At 33.6% G+C, this 17,194-nt stretch overlaps 2 protein-coding genes across 2 annotated transcripts; one reads left to right on the top strand and one right to left on the bottom strand.

The window, feature by feature from the left end:
* Positions 1-3,177: 3,177 nt before the first annotated feature.
* LOC128159736 (methionine-R-sulfoxide reductase B2, mitochondrial-like) lies at positions 3,178-8,836 on the bottom strand. Its single transcript, XM_052822924.1, has 5 exons — positions 8,335-8,836; positions 7,985-8,097; positions 7,493-7,569; positions 6,708-6,855; positions 3,178-6,525 (listed from the first exon to the last, which is right to left on the bottom strand). The coding sequence occupies exons 1-5, from the start codon at positions 8,474-8,476 to the stop codon at positions 6,421-6,423; spliced, it is 585 nt and encodes a 194-aa protein (XP_052678884.1). The 5' UTR covers positions 8,477-8,836; the 3' UTR covers positions 3,178-6,420.
* Positions 8,837-11,766: 2,930 nt separating this feature from the next.
* Positions 11,767-13,811, top strand: LOC128164573 (BAG family molecular chaperone regulator 3-like). Its single transcript, XM_052828494.1, has 2 exons — positions 11,767-12,002; positions 12,407-13,811. The coding sequence occupies exons 1-2, from the start codon at positions 11,844-11,846 to the stop codon at positions 13,595-13,597; spliced, it is 1,350 nt and encodes a 449-aa protein (XP_052684454.1). The 5' UTR covers positions 11,767-11,843; the 3' UTR covers positions 13,598-13,811.
* The last annotated feature ends 3,383 nt before the right edge of the window (positions 13,812-17,194 follow it).

The following is a 17,194-nucleotide window of genomic DNA, read 5'->3' as shown; positions in this document are numbered from 1 at the left end:
CAGTACTTTTGACAAAACGTGGCTCTTTGGGTAACTATTTGGTATAGCGGAAGCTTTACCTCGACGTTGTTTGGTTTTTTGTTTACTTGTGCTATTTATAGTAACATTGGCGATTTGCCTGCCTATAGCCAGGACTCTGCTTTCAGCAGAGCCCGGCTAAAAATCATGCTCCGAATTCAGTCATCTGCTTTTCAAATCGATAAAACTAGAAAATGGAGACCAAAAGTGAATGAATCACGTCATATTTTGGGGTAGACCTTTCCTGATTGGCTATTATATTTTTCGTTAAAAATAAAGCAAAAGAATAATAAAGACATTAACTGATAAATGTATAGAGATAAGTCAGTTAAAGGACTGGTTAGAAAAAAAATTAAGAAAAATGTCCCGATCAGTTACTTAGTGCTAATGAAGGAGAGTTGGTTTCATGTCTAGGAAAAATATCCATTTGGCAGTTATATGTTTTACTGACAACTTATAAAGCAATAATTATTGTATGATAATTGTAAATTGTTAATTTTGGCAATGAATTCAAAATTATTTGATTTTAAAATTTCTAATATATGCAAAGTTAACGCTTTTAACAGCAAAATTAACAAATGTTGTAGGACATTGTCATTTCAGGGATCTGTGTCCTTTCAATACACTCTCGTCTATTAAGCGCACATTTTCATGCGTGTCTTAGAAAAAATGATCTTAATTTCGAAAGCGATTTAATTTCAATTTTTTCGAAGAGCTACAATAAAGATTTGTAAATCAGATTTTAAAACTACGATAAAAACTGTTTAATCTTCTTAAAATTGAGATAAGTAATATTTATTTACATGTACTACCACACGGTAAATTAAAAATTTAAAACATAATAAACATGCATTATCTCTGAATTCGTAGATCTGATATTGGTGCGAGATATTTACCGATGGGAGAAAGGTCAGCTGAGTTTCTGATGAGAGGCATTAAGATATTGATAAAGAATTCTTTTAAATCATGAATATAACTGGTTTTGTCCGTTATACAGTGTAGAAAAAAGTGTAAACTTATGTCTCATAACATTAAAAAACAATTACATGATTATATATTCCAACTACGCCGGACAACATTAACATTAACATTTAACTTTGTTCTTTAATCGATAAGAATGTATATATTATTTGATCTTTTGGTCACCCAAAATGTATAATCTACTGTGAGTATATAGATTTTGCTTAAATGCATTGTTCAAAATATAAATTCAGTTTAATTAACTAAAGAGTCAATGAACGAGAAGGCAAATTCATGTTTTTATTTTCTGTGTACAAAATTACTTAAGAGGTGAACAGCAATCATACTGCAAGTAGAATCGATGCCAATGAAACACCTATTTAAAATGTAAGACATCTTTGTATAACCCGTCCAGATTTAAACCTCGGCTCGCGCATGAAGTTCGGTATTTTTCAGGTGATAGATTTTTAAAGCTGCTTGGTCCGATTTCTTTGTTATTATAGTATCAAATAATTTTCTATACAAACCATTTATCTTATAAAGTTATGGACTTTCTGCTATTTACACCAGCAGGTCTTCTTTCAAAGTTAGAGATATTCAAAATAAATAAAAATAATTTCTCTTTGGGCAAACGAAAAAACAAACCAAAATGCATCATGGGATGTTTAGAAAAGGGAACTGTTTGGTTTCGTCTCCCGAGTGATTAGGGTTATTCAACCCGCATGCTATACATCGATTGTAAAGAACGCAGACTTCAGAAATATTAGCGAAGAAAACGTACACAGGTTTATTTGTAATCTGTCTGAACATTACGACCTTTATTTATAGCGATGTCAGAGTCGTAATACAACCATACCCGTCTTGGCGTCAGGGGTGAATTTTAACATGAGGCGAAATAACGCGATACCCTATTTATGTCGTTTGTTTTGTTAACAAATTTTGTACATAATTTTTTTTTATTGAAATTTGGCCTAATTGACTAGGAAAACCACTGCAATGTCTATTATTATACTTATACTTAGCATAACCATCGTTTAAAACGTGCACAAAATTTGATATAAAATCGGACCAAGCAGCTTAAAATAAAATTCACAACTTTTCAAAAATGGCACATTGCGTTTGGGAACTTTACTTTTGATTCAACCTTCAACCTCTTTTATTGATTAATGAGCTCGTCTACCAAATGAATCGTCGACGGCGTTGTAGATTCAGTTACGTAACTCATTCCACAATTCACTACAACTACTGAACCCGAGCAAGAATATTTTGATCAATAAAGCTATTTGTTTACTCTCTTTATAGAATTGGTTTTTACATAGATGATTTAAAACGATTTAAGGCGTGCTTTTATAATATATATTTACTGATATGCATGAAAAGTTTCTGCACAATTTTCTTACGCGTAGACGCAATTCATTCACGTGACCCCGTCTAATAAAAATGACAATATTCGAGCTTTGTTTACAAAACAAACAAATATGAACTCTGTAACTTGCTTATTACTTAATATTTGACTTTCAAATTTTGACATAGCATTATAAACTTCTATATTTATCAGTATAAATATTGAAAATGGAAAAATGAAATTTGAAAATTTTAAGTCAAATCGTGTCCACGTCCTTTTAGAGCACGCACTACTAAACGTTATTTCTATGTATTGTTTATTTTTGTTGAATGTGGTCACAAAAAAGGGATGATTGATATTTTGATTTGGTAAAGGAGAGAAATTCAAACTCATTAGATTCCTATTGACAGGCCTTTGGACGCCCTGTCTGACAAAAATAACCCACTGACCCCCTGCCCTTGACCAGAAAAAATTACTTGACAATATGCACTCTGTATTTGAGACACTATCTTTTGCCACAAGGAAAACCTAATGAGGAATAAAATCACAACACATTTCCTAAATTCATGAATAATATGGACTGGTAGATTGTGATTTTATTTATAAAATCACACAAATTGTATAGTAGAATAGATACAGGGTTGACTTCAACAGCATGTCGAGACTCTTTATAGCAAGAAACTGGGTGGGAATCACTTCTTGATAGAAGGAAAGAAAAGCTAAAACAACAATGCGTAAAATAAATCACAATTTAGTGCCTGACTATCTTACTAAAAGTTTTACAAGCATTCGCTCGCACAACTCTACTTATACTACAAGACAATCGCAAAATTACAGTATTCCAAAATGTAGACTAAAACTTTACATTTATTTAAATCATCTGTTGTTCCAACAGCCATAGATTTGTGGAATGGTACATATACCTTTAAAAATAAGAAACTTGCCAACATTAAAATCTTTTAAGAAAGGTTTTCTGTCTTCCATAATCACAACCTCCATCATATGGAGAACGTTACGGAAATGTAATTCACACTAGACTTCAACATACAGTAATTGTTTTATATAGATGAAAAATCATCGATAGTCCTTTATGTTCATGTGGAAAAGTAAAAGATGCGTATCAAATTTTTTTCTTGTGCAAAATATAATATTCCACTAAATGATTTATTCAAATTGACAATCTTATCTTTAGAATAGAAAATTTACATGTTATCGCCACTAACGTTTTGTTATGGGGAGATAACTCTATCAGTATTGCAGAAAATGAAAATTTATTTTTTAACGTTTCAGCTATTTTTAAAGAGATATATACGGTTTTAACATGTATAAATTAGATACAAAACCTTATTATAATTTTTATTTCCTATTTGTCGATTATTTACTTTGGTATAACTTCAATGATGGAATTTTATTATGATCTACGATATTGTCATGTTTTCGTCATAGAGTATATTTTGTGTCAAAATTTCACAGGAGACGGCGTTTTAAGTTTGCAGAACTTGTGCCCGATCCTTTTGTATATACCATCTTTACAATAAAACATGTTTAACCCCAAAAAAGCTTGACAATATGCACTCTGTATTTGATACACTATCTTTTTTGCCACAAGGAAAGCTATGGAGAAATAAATCACAACACAATTCATAAATTCATAAATAATATGGACTGGTAGATTGACATTTTATTCATAAAATCACACAAATTATATAAACTAAAAAAAATTTACACCATGGTAGTATTTCATGAACTTTCCAAAACATGTTAAATATTCTCTATGTCTAAAAATAATCAAACACAGGCTATGCATACTAGAATTAAGCTCAATTTCTACAAAAAAATAGTTAATTCTATTGCTTCAAAAATGTTGCCTATATTACCATAGCCTTTTTATGGTTTTCCCCATTCTTTATACATATCTTTTTGTTATTGTGGTACATGTATGAGTCATTTTCAGATAATCAAAATAAACAAATATGGATTTTTTAGTGTAATTTTCCAGCATTTTAAACTTATAGACATTAGACATTATAAATGCAAAACAAAATATACACAACACAAAAAAGGAGGAATAGAGAGCTCAGATCACTAACTAATAATTCTTCATCAGACTGTCTGAAAACTAGGGCACTCGGAGTAAAATGTATACATCCAGTAAAACAAATAATCCTGGCACACAATACAAGACAGATGTTTTTACTTTGACAAGTTGGAGAGAATGAGCACTTGACATGTAAAACATTGAAACTTAAGCATTAGGAAACCCCGTAAACTAAATGGCACCTCTATCATGCACTAAACATGGTTTACATGAAAAAGGTAAAGATAATGGCTCATTTAAAAAAAAAACATAAAGAAGACTAGCACACAAGGTATATCAATTTAGAGTTGGTAATTAAAAATTTCAATTAATTATTTAATCCTACTCAATACACCACTTTATTCAAACACAGCACCATCAATTCTGGCATTTGAAAAAAAACAAAATGGCACAAGAAATTGCAATTTTATATAAAAAAAAAAAAATAATTATAATATAATAAAAAAAAACCCACACACAAAATTAAATAAATCTTCTTTTCTCCTATTCCCCCTCCCAAAATAAAAAATTCAAAACCTTACCACATAACATTTGTATTACATGTAACTTACATATACAACAGAACATTCTGTACATATAAGTACATGTAGAACCATTATAACAAGAGCTTGGACTTTGGGTAGTTGTGTCAAACAGCAATGTGACGTATGCCTGTCTATTTCATTGCTGCCCACTCAGTGAAAGCTAATTGAAATCAAGACAATTTGTCTGGTTTCTGAACTAAGACTACCCAATTGGTGCATATTTAACTTCAATCCAGCGTCATTTTTAACATGTTTTGACGCAAGAAATGATAGCTACGTCCTACAGAAAGTCCAAGGCCTAGTTAAAATGGTTCTATATACTTTGCAAAATTTTTTTTTTACAGTTTTGACTTGGGCTTGTAGCAAAAATATCAAGGTCAAACTCGAGAAATTCCCTGACCGTCCCACAGATGTATTTAATTGTTACATCATCCATTCTATGGGTATCCCTCTTACTACTTGTTTGTGGTTTGTAAAAGATGCACAATACTTATTTCTTTCAGTAGCATCTTTGACAATTCCTCCTATAAAAGATCAAATATCTTCCATCTCCTCTATTATTATAACAAAATGTATTTGTAAATAATGCTGTATGTGGCCTTTTGACACAACTTCCACAATAAACTGTAGTCAATATGACATGTTTAATTCCATAGGTCTCTCCTTTTTCAAGTTCCACAACTTAAAATGGATATATTTTGGTTTTATATCCAGAAAACTATCACACGTACTTGCCTATTAAAGAGATATGGAACCCTTTCCCCTTGATTGAAATGAAAATATTTCAATTTAAGAAATGAAAACTTGAAATAATTAAAAGTATTACCAGTAACATATACTGCTCTACATAAGTCACATAAAAAAACACAACCACAGTAATTTGACTTCCTGAAAACAACTGTATAGAATTTTAATCTAACCATTTTTGATTGCATCAGGAATACCGGTATATATCTGTTATGTGTCTAATATAAAATTTGTAAAACCAACATTATCTCAAAACAAAATGTAAAAATAACAAATTTTTCTTGCAAAAAATCAAATCCTCAGATATGAGAAAACAAATCTGTAATGATAAACCCTAAAAAAAAATGAACAAAACAAAAATAATACAGATTTGAGCTTTGAACATAACTGTGTTTTAAAGAGAGATTCGTGTGAAACAGATTAATTAATGATCAACATACAAAATACAGACCTGCATGTATTTTACTGTATATGGTTGTATTACAAAAAAACCCCACTTTTTCCAGAGCCAGAAATTACTTAGTTTACAAGTAGTGTAAATTATTACAATTTTTTGGTAAGATACAAAGAAATCAACTTTAAAGATAGTTTCTGTGTCTAAAAACAATTCCCCCCCCCCCCCCCCAAAAAAAAACCCACTGATTGTTAAAAGAGTAGGTATTTCATGTTTTGGCCACCGTTGGATAGATACGGAGTTATCTGGGTTAGGCACACAGCGATATTTCACTTTACGGTCTGTAGGACTTGAACTTAAGAGAGAGACTATTGATACAAAACCTCTGTCTAGTGGGCTCGGGACCGTCATCGAACACATGACCTAGATGGGCATCACACTAATGGAAAACATAAAAAATAATTCAAATTTACAATTCTCTCACTAATACTTGAAAGAAACTTTATTTAGAAATTTTACATTGACAGATATGGTGAACAGTACAATGTACATACAAGTCATTGTCATTCCGAAAGTAAAATTCCATTCTTATCTTGACAATTTATGTATTTTGAAACTTACGTTTTTACAAATAACTTCTGTGCGAATCATTCCAATGCTGTTGTCCGGTCGACGTAAGATATGGGACGTTGATTCGTCTCCATTTTTGGTTCCGTAAGCCTCGGTGAATGACGGCCAACCACAGTGTGAGTCGTACTTGGCATCAGAACTGTGGATGAAAAGACATAAAATACATAAACACTTCATCCACTAGTACGTGAAATAGTATATAAATTAACAAATGAAGATTTACAAGTACTTGTAGGCACAACTCAGTGAAATGATTCTTAAAGGTGGAATATATTGGTTATAGTTATATATACATATATAATATGCAATGTATTTACTTTTTTGGGGGGGGGGGGTATGTTATGTATAAGCATACTGGCTTGAACACTTTGAGTACAAGTAGACCAGTCTAATCGACTGTGCAGGCGCCGTCCCTTGGTACTCTCTGTTTTCAGGCCACTTTGTTTCTGTATATATAGCTGTTGTGTTCACATATTATTTCACACAGTTAAATGCGTTAATCCCATTCATTGTATTAATGAATCATTTTGCATATTGTTGCCTGTAATATGAACCTGGACATTCTGGGCTATTATTTTATTCATTATTTGCTATAATCATGATATTTTTTTTTTTTAATGTATATGCCCCCTGAGGGCCCTTGATTGGTGAATAAATAAAGACATATATATATATTACAATAAAACTCGCTCAAAAGAGAACCTACAGTAAACAAAAGTCCTCTCCCTCTGTCCCTTATATCAAAAATTTGGAATCCAATTTTCAGAACACTTTACCTGAAGAGTTCCGTGTCACAGCATACACAGTGGTACGTGCCTTTTTCAAAATGATTCAAATAATTTCCACTGAAAGGCTGAAAATACAGTAATTAATATGGAAGTGACAAGATCGGTTAATTTGTTAAGAAACAGTTTTCATGTTGGCAGATGTGTGTCCTTAAAAATAAATCATTATTTGGGCACCAAAAAAAATTATGATAAACATTTCTTTATAAGGGGGAAATTGAATTTCTCTAATCCATCATCAAACATTTTCTCAGAGATTTCATTCTGCATCTTATAATAAAGAAATTGTCAATATAAAGGCTCAACTGTACTCTGCTACCCCAGCAGTAAATATTTAATCAAAATTCCTTCAACATGTCCTGTAAAAATATTTGCTAGCCTAAGGACAGTAAGGTGTCATACTACCACCCTATCAGAGAAAATTATCATAAAAATTTGATTTCAGAGTAGCCATTATGGATAGTGACAAGAAAGCTATAGTACCTCCTCGGTCTTTCTCTCTCGGGTCACACTGTACTGCTCAGGGGTGAGGCGCTTCTCCCACTCGGTATCAGTGAATGTCCGTGGGTCATCCGACTCCACTTCAGTTGAGTAAACTGAAAATCAAACAACAAAACGTTACAAATCGTGCTGTCTCGTTTCCGATAGTCACCTGTTTTAAATACTCAAGTTTCCTCTGTATTTTTTGAAAATTCAAAACTGGTAATTATTCAGCTAAGTGTCACACTGTTCTTTCTAGTAAAGTTATGTGAATTTGATTCCTGTAAACCAGTGATTTTAGTGATATGACGAGTCACACAATACACGACTGAGGAAATTCGAGCAAAACTTACAGCGACAAGTGGACGTCCTACGAAATGGTTGTGTATTGCAGATCGAGACTTTGTTGACCGCATGGACATTCCTGAGTTTGTTGATCTGTTGAAATCGAAAAGCTGATCGACAAAACACACGGGACACAGCCGAGAGCGACATTGTTATCTGGCTAAAATGCGTCTGCAGTGTTTATTTTCCTCTACGTCATGGAATAGGCCTATTAACCCCTTAAAGTAGGTCAGAGCAAACCATTGGACTGGTTAACGAAAAATTCGTCTTAGAACTGGATAAAAGTCGGGGCTTTGAACTGTAAAAATTTGGCGTATGAAACCACGGACACTGGAATTTATTGTATCTGTGCCACAGGGGCTCGGTTGTCAGATAGTGGAGTTCTTTATTATTTGTTCCCCAATATATAGTTATGTGTATTCCTGTGTAATACAATAAGAACATTCACTGAAAACCCTGTTATAAATTAAAAAAATTGTTGTACATTGAATTGTTCAATTATCAGATTATGTTCAATATGTACTTACAAATGGCTGAAAATAAAACTAAAATTTTCTTTGATAGATCAATTTAAGCAAAATTAATTGGCAATCTATTCTTCAATCGATCACCTTAAAAGTATTAATAAGTATACTGTATATATAGAATATACAAGAAAGAATCAAAATTTGAGAATATGTTTAAAAAATACATTATCAGAAAAAAGATGGGATCGCTTTTGTAGATTTCGAACCTAGCTGTCATCTGTATATAGTTCCGAGACATTATTAAAAGAATTAATATGTTGTTTTTTGTTGTATTTGTTGTTGCTTTTTTTTTATTGTTTTTTTTTTAAAACCAAAAATTATGCCCTTTAGTAGTGAAATAAATACGAAATGCTCCCCGCTTAATCAGTCTACATACCTCAAATTTGTATTAATAATTACGAACGAGTCGATCAGAGTTGCATGATCTTTTATACGTACAAATAACATATTGTTCATTTTCTCACGCATGCATGCGATGTTTATTAGTATGTACTAATCATATACCGTGTGATTATAATCTCTGTGTACCATTGTAAAGTGGTGTTGAGATTGAAATAAATGATTGCATTAATATAAGGAACTACATGTATATTTTCATTATTTCATATGCTGTCCAATGTTTCTCTCGCAACATAGGCTGACCATTAAACGATCGGCAAAAAGTGTACTCACAATTAAAAACAACAACAAGCGAACTAATAAACTAACAATCAATTTAATAAATTCTGATATTTCAGAGGGATCAAGTTTAAAATGCACCTGGAGGTCGGTAATAACATATTGTACAAAACATCATTAACTGTACATATTGTACGAAACATTACTCACTGTACATATTGCAAAAAAAACATCAATTACTGTACACATTGTACAAAACATCGTTCACTGTACACATTGTACAAAACATCGTACACTTTACATATTGTACAAAACATCGTACACTGTACACATTGTACAAAACATCGTTCACTGTACATATTATACAAAACATCGTACACTGTACATATTGTACAAAACATCGTTCACTGTACACATTGTACAAAACATCGCACACTGTACACATTGTACAAAACATCACTCACTGTACATATTATACAAAACATCGTACACTGTACACATTGTACAAAACATCATTCACTGTACACATTGTACAAAACATCGTGCACTGTACACATTGTACACAACATCGTAAACTGTACACATTGTACAAAACAACCTGCACTGTACATATTGTATAAAACATCGTATACTGTACATAGTGTATAAAACATCGTACACTGTACACATTGTACAAAACATCGTACATTGTACAAAACATCGTACACTGTACATATTGTATAAATCATCATACACTGTACATATTGTATAAATCATCGTACACTGTACATATTGTATAAAACATCGTACACTGTACACATTGTACAAAACATCACTCACTGTACATATTATACAAAACATCATTCACTGCACACATTGTACAAAATATCGTACACTGTACACATTGTACAAAACATCGTACACTGTACATATTGTATAAAACATCGTACACTGTACACATTGTACAAAACATCGTACACTGTACATATTGTACAAAACATCATTCACTGTACATATTGTACAAAACATCGTTCAATGTACATATTGTATAAAACATCGTACACTGTACACATTGTACAAAACATCGTTCACTGTACACATTGTATAAAACATCATTCATTGTACATATTGTACAAAACATCATTTCCTGTACACATTGTATAAAACATCGTTCACTGTACACATTGTACAAAACATCATTCATTGTACATATTGTACAAAACATCATTCATTGTACGTTTTGTACAAAATTTCGTTTACTGTACATATTGTACAAAACATCATTCATTGTACATATTGTACAAAACATCGTTCATTGTACGTTTTGTACAAAATATCGTTTACTGTACATATTGTACAAAACATCACTCACTGTACATATTGTACAAAACATCACTCATTGTACATATTGTACAAAACATTGTTCATTGTACGTATTGTACAAAACATCGTTCACTGTACATATTGTTAAAGTCAGATGATGATGAAAATTGACGGCAGAGAAACTCATTACTGGAAGTTATTGTAAATATATTAACTGTACATGGACATTTACAATTAATATTGTATGATAAAATCTCTCTCTCTCTCTCTCTCTCTCTCTCTCTCTATCTCTCTCTCTCTCCTTGGTATTTTTAAACAGAAGGGGTCCGCAGCTCCTTCACTATACATCCTACGTCACATCCAAGGTCAGTCTCTTCGAGCTCTAAACATATTTTGAACCACAGCAAGACGGAAGGAGATCGTACATGTACATATTGACCGTGCTTTGCGACATTGGGGTGAAATTGGGCTGTGCAGCGAAGGTAAGTTAGCTGACAGCTGACAGAAAGGCAATAAGTATATACATACATCTCTGTGCATTTGTACTTTTAGCTCATCTATATCTATAGCTAGGTGAGCTAAAATCGTGGTCTTTAAATTTTGTATAATGCCCCTTTTAGGCTTTTTATAGTATACATTCTAATCTGTCAACGATGTCATGTACATGTATATTCTATATTTGAGCCATGTATACAGTACTGCTTTTCAAATATACCTATCTTAATAATAATACGACAGCTATAGGTACAATTATATTGCACATGTACAGGCACCTGGCGTATATTTTTCTTGAAACAAAAAAAACATAACCCTTATTTGATACAGAGCTTGATATTAGAATATCTCTAGAAATATACATGTATACCGGTATATATCATCAGGTGCCCATATATAGATGCCATTGAAACTTTTAATGACATCAAAGGTAAGCGGTCTGTTCGCCATGCTGTTTACATGTTCTATTTATAGCCCATCGAAACTTCCGGAGCTTTCCCGAATGAGGTGGCGCTGTAGTTGCCTCTGGAGGTTTTGAGAAGCATCGAGAAAAACAGTTATATAGAGGCCCAAACATGGCTGGTCGACAGTTCTACGGAAACCCTTATTCGAACACAAACTTCGACGATCTGCCGCCCGGTTGGGAAGTATTACACGATAGAAATACAGGTTGGCCATACTTTATTGACCATAACACTAAAACCACGAGCTGGGAAGATCCACGAAACAAAATGGTAAGGATGATTAAGTGTTTCTTCATCACCTGCTCATGTCGGTAATTAATTACCTTGTTTACAATAATTCATGTTTCAAAATGCATTAACTTATTAAAGAAAAGCTAGTGAAATTGTAACAAGGGATCTTTTAATAGAGAGACTCTCTTGAGAAACTAAAGGTGTCAAAGATCAGCTTTGTGCTGTCACCTCGGGGTAGGGTTGGGTGCCCATCACTGGGCCTAAAATAATTATTTGATCCATTCAGCGTTAAGGCTTTCTGAGTTTATATTAGAATAATTGAAATTCTCATTTAAATATCAGTTTAATTAAAATTAATATTTTTAATCATCTTAATTTTGCAGGAAAATATGACCTTATACATGTGATAATAGCTAACCCTGTTTCAACTTTTATTTTAACAGAGACAGTGCGGCTTTGGATTTCCAGAGCAGAATTCTTTCTTCACCAGAGAAATACCAGTATTTCATGAAAGTTCTAGACCTCAGAAATGGACACACCAGGCTGGTCACCGAGTGGGGTCCCCTGGACGGGTGTCCCCAAAGCGAATGCACTCCCCTGTGACTGTGGGGTCACCAAAGAGAGTTAGCCCCCCACCTGCCACACCCCCAATGCAAATGCCACAGCCTTTCCAAGGAGTAAGAGAAATCCCTGTACAACACGTGTCTTCAAAATCTCACAGTCAGCACCCTGATCTCCAGGGCTATACATTCTACAAAGGGAATCCTTCGGCCAGTCAAACTCCCTACCCCCAGCAAGGATATCCCCCGTCCTCCCAGAGTCAGGGGACACACCCAGCGACCTCTCAGGGGGGCTATCCACAGCAACAGTTCCAACAGAAACCTAAACAGTCACATCAGGTTCCAATCTACCACCAACAGAGTGGGCCTCAGATGCCACAGCCACCATATGATGGCCCCCACCAGCAGAATCAACAGTATCCTGTCCCTCCACAGCAATATCAGCCACCCCAGCAGTATCAATCTCCACCCCAACCTCCGACAAATCAGGTGCCCCCACCTCAACAACAGCAGTATCAGGCGAAAACTCCTCCTCAGGTGAGGCGCCAATTTAAGCCAACAGAATCACAGAAACCACAAGATGCCTCGGAGGTCCCTAAAGAACAGAGGAGTGAGAGTGTAGAGTCGGAGGTACACCCTGCTGCATCCAGAGAAAGTGGGGATCAAATGGACAGAGCCCCATCAGAATCGAAAATTCATGAAGAAAACTTGAAAAAAATTGGGAGAATAGTGGATGAGGCAGACCATATCAAAGGCCGAGTGAATTCATTTACAGGGAAAAAGTCTGACAAAGAGTACAAATATTTGGAAGAAATGTTGAACAGAAGTATTCTGAAATTAGACGGCATTGAAGCGGGTGATAATGAGGCCGTGAGACAGGCGCGGCGATCAGGGGTCAAGGACATTCAGTCGTTTCTCGATCAGTTGGACCTTAAAGCTTTTGTTGAGGACCAACCAAAAGAGCAAGAACCCTCCAAAATGGACTCCAGTGAATCGAACCAAGAATCGGGTCAGGAACCCATGGATGCTGAATCAGAAAGAGGCTCTCAGGAACAGGGCACTGAGACATCTTAACGGAGATCTAATTAACAGAGTGCATGCTTATTTATATCTAGTAGTGACATTAATTAGCTGTTTGTATGGATAGATCTATACTTGTGAAAGTGCTTTCAAACTTTTGTTGTTTATTGTTGAATATGTTCAAAGATGGGTGTTGAATGATTATTTATTTTATATTTTTTGCATATCTTCGAGAGCTGCTGAAACAATAAAGTGGTGACGCAATTTATGTAGGTTTGTTTATTTTTTTTTTATGTAAATGGTGGAAAGAGGAGTCAAGATTGTGAAACAATACACAAATTTATTTCTCAAATATTGGAACTGTAAGAGTTACGTGGAGTTCTTTTTAAATTTAAAACAGGACTGTATTTGCTGTGACACTAAAGAACTGTGTGAACTTTTCTAATATCATCACCTTTAAATGGAAATTGTATGAAATATCACTCAAAGTAGAAATAAACTGTTCAAAATTTTAGAGTTTGTTAACTCGTGCCATTTTATCAACTACTAGACAATTCAATTCAATGGTTTATTGACATCACCATGTCAGCATACAGTCAAAATGAAATCAAATGACAGACAAAAGAACATTGTAACATAAAGGTTACAGCATGCAAGACAGTTTTATACAATACTTCATAGTCCCTGGAACCGTATTCTCTGCATAAAACATTTATCCAAGTAGATACATAGACGTTTTGTAGTATTATAATCACATGGATTATCAATTACTTTTATGGGATCAATGCCACAGCACAATTTATCATTGAAAATATCACAATAATGAAATCGAAGATTGTCAAACACAGGACAGTAAAGTACAAAATGTCTTTCATTTTCGAATAATAATTTACAAGCATAGCATAAATGTTTTTTCTTGGGATAATTGGTTTACAATATCTACCTGTTTCAATGAATAGTGCATTGGCGTCAGAAGGAAATTGAAAGTGGGGGGGCTAGACTGATCCTCAGTAATATTGCCAGTCCCAAAATCATTAAAAAAAATCTTTGCTACGAGAAAAAGTGGATGGGCTGACCCCTCTATGATGCTATGTACCTAATGGTTAGGTATAAGTTTGCAAAAAAAGTGGGGGGGGGGGGGGGGGGCTAAGCCCCCCTGGTTCCGACACCTATGAAGTGAATGTGCACTTATTCTTAATCTTGTTAGCTGGGATCTTTCATGCTTTTTCAAGGAAAACTTCAAGTAATCTTACTCGTTAGTATTTAATATTTTACTGTAAAAATGAAGTTTTCCTGAGTTAGAGGATGAGATTTTGTTCAATTGATTAACTTAAACCTCAAATCCTTATGGGAAATATCTAAAGATGTTAAATTTAGTTTTTGTTGGAGATTAAAAATATTGTTTTGCCATGAAGTATAACTCTTTTTTAGAGTAAGTAATATAGGAATATTGAATTATATATTTAAACAATCTTTAAGGATTAATCCATGAGCACCTGACATTATATATTTTTCTCATGATAATATTAAAAACAAATGCCTATACCAGGCTCCTGATGTTATATATTTTTCTCGTAATTTAAATAAATACCATATATTTAATAATGTGCATGTATCATTAGATATAGGGTATTTATTTTTAAGATGAGAAGAATATATAACATCATGTACAAAGTATAGGGCACTTATTTTAATTATGAGAAAAATATATAACATCAGGTGACTGTGGATTTATGGTTTCATTTGTTTGAAATCAGCCAATAACCTTAATAAGAAAATTGGCACATTAATATTTATTGATTGTACTGCAGAAATAATTCAATAACTTCCAGATATTTTGTAACTTCAGAGATTTGACAACTACAGAGATGCACATAGTCAAGAGCTGTATTGATCAACAGTGTCTTAAAACTAACAAGTGGTCCACAGGCCTTGATGGTCACCCGAGTACCATAGTCCTTAGATTGACATGTCAGAGAGTCTCATGTTTGCATTTTAAGCCTCATTTTGAAGTCTAAACTCTCTGAGACTCCTCTTTATTATTTGATGTTTGAAAAACATTCATTCATGAAAATGGGGGGGGGGGGGTCAAGAGGTTGAGGAATTTCAGATTTTCAATACCCTAGCTCCAGGGGCGGTAATAAGAGACATGCAGGTTTTTAATGGTAATCTTTTATAATATTCATAGTTTCATTTATAATGCACACAAAATAGCATTCAGGTTATTTCTTCAAGTATGTACAATGCACAGGATATTAAAGTAGATTCCCTAAAATAAAACACATATTTATATAATTTCCTATTGTAAAATTGCCAAGTGTCGATTTACCTTGTATTTTTTTAGATGAAGTTGAAACTGTTAATGGATAAAACACAGCAATTACCATAAGTAAAAATACATATACAATAAATGGCCATATTCATCCCCCCCCCCCCCCCCCCCCCCCATAAAAAGCCTCAACTTCTGCCCCGAAGGCCTGGACTGTGATTTTATTTTCACAATTTAACATCAGGACTTTATAATCATACTAACAATGCATGACTCTATTTCCAACAACTGTGATAGTACATCAGAAAATAGAAATAAATCAAAACATTTTTACTATGTGGCCATATTGGCCTGAACACCTGTCAAAGGGATAATGAATTTCACAGTTTAGGTAGAGAACTTTGTGGACATCATAACCATGCATTCAGTTTTTCACAAATATTTATTGGAATAGAAAAAAATTTCTCAGATTTTTAACATTTTACTATTATAGTAAATACATATATAATATGGCCATATTGACCCCCCCCCCCCCCGCCCCCGAGGGTCTGAACCCCTGACCCAGGGGTCATAAATTTCACAATTTTGGTAGAAGGCTTCATGGATATCATAACCATGCATTCTGTTTTGTCCCCACATGTGCAGGAGAAGAGAACAGTTTTGAAAATGGTGGCTTTTTCCCCACATATTTGGCCCTACCTATGAAGCTCCAGGAGAGGTAAAGCCATGAATTCCACAATTTAGATTCCTCTTGCCATAGAAATGCTTCACACCAAAAAAGATAGCAATTGGCATAGTAGTTTTCAAGAAGAAGTTAAAATTGTTAACACATACAGCATCAAAGACCAATTGCATTAGGTCACCTGGTTAACTCAAGTAATCTAATAATGTTGAAATTATCCTTGCATCAATCTTCAAAAAGTACTGCAGTCTCAAATAAATTAGTTTCTAAACTGCATTTGCTGACAATTTGGCATGAAGACAAATTTAGCTTATATATTTTATTTTAAAATCAAAACACAGTCATTGTTGTTTTTTTTTATTATTAATGTACAATTATCATTAATTGATGACAGCAGCTTAAACCAAATGCAGGTAAAACATCTCATAAAAAGTACATACCATCAGTATAGTTTCAGTAGCTCAAGTAGAACCTGCCTAAATAGGTAACTTAATGATGCAAAACTTCATTTTTTTTTCCTATGTTGAAAAATAAAAAATCATTTCCTCTCTTTTTATCAAACCTTAGAGCAAAAGTGACATCACTATTTAACAATCACAAAAATCCATTACAGAATACCTTTCTCTGGGACTTGGGGAATGGATAAAACTGGTACAAATGAATAATTATATAAAATTGTTAATTTCTGTATAAGCCAGTC

This window comes from Crassostrea angulata, chromosome 1, assembly GCF_025612915.1.
Source record: "Crassostrea angulata isolate pt1a10 chromosome 1, ASM2561291v2, whole genome shotgun sequence".
Lineage (NCBI taxonomy): Eukaryota > Metazoa > Mollusca > Bivalvia > Ostreida > Ostreidae > Magallana > Magallana angulata.
This window is presented reverse-complemented; position numbering and strand designations above follow the sequence as displayed.

Coding starts and splice junctions, on each gene's coding strand:
- LOC128159736 (XM_052822924.1), bottom strand. CDS start 8,476: ATGTCGCTCTCGGCTGTGTCCCGTGTGTTTTGTCGATCAGCTTTTCGA. Junction 8,098..8,334: donor TAGGACGTCCACTTGTCGCT/GTAAGTTTTGCT, acceptor TTTGATTTTCAG/TTTACTCAACTGAAGTGGAG. Junction 6,856..7,492: donor TGTGACACGGAACTCTTCAG/GTAAAGTGTTCT, acceptor TTTCATCCACAG/TTCTGATGCCAAGTACGACT.
- LOC128164573 (XM_052828494.1), top strand. CDS start 11,844: ATGGCTGGTCGACAGTTCTACGGAAACCCTTATTCGAACACAAACTTC. Junction 12,003..12,406: donor AAGATCCACGAAACAAAATG/GTAAGGATGATT, acceptor TTATTTTAACAG/AGACAGTGCGGCTTTGGATT.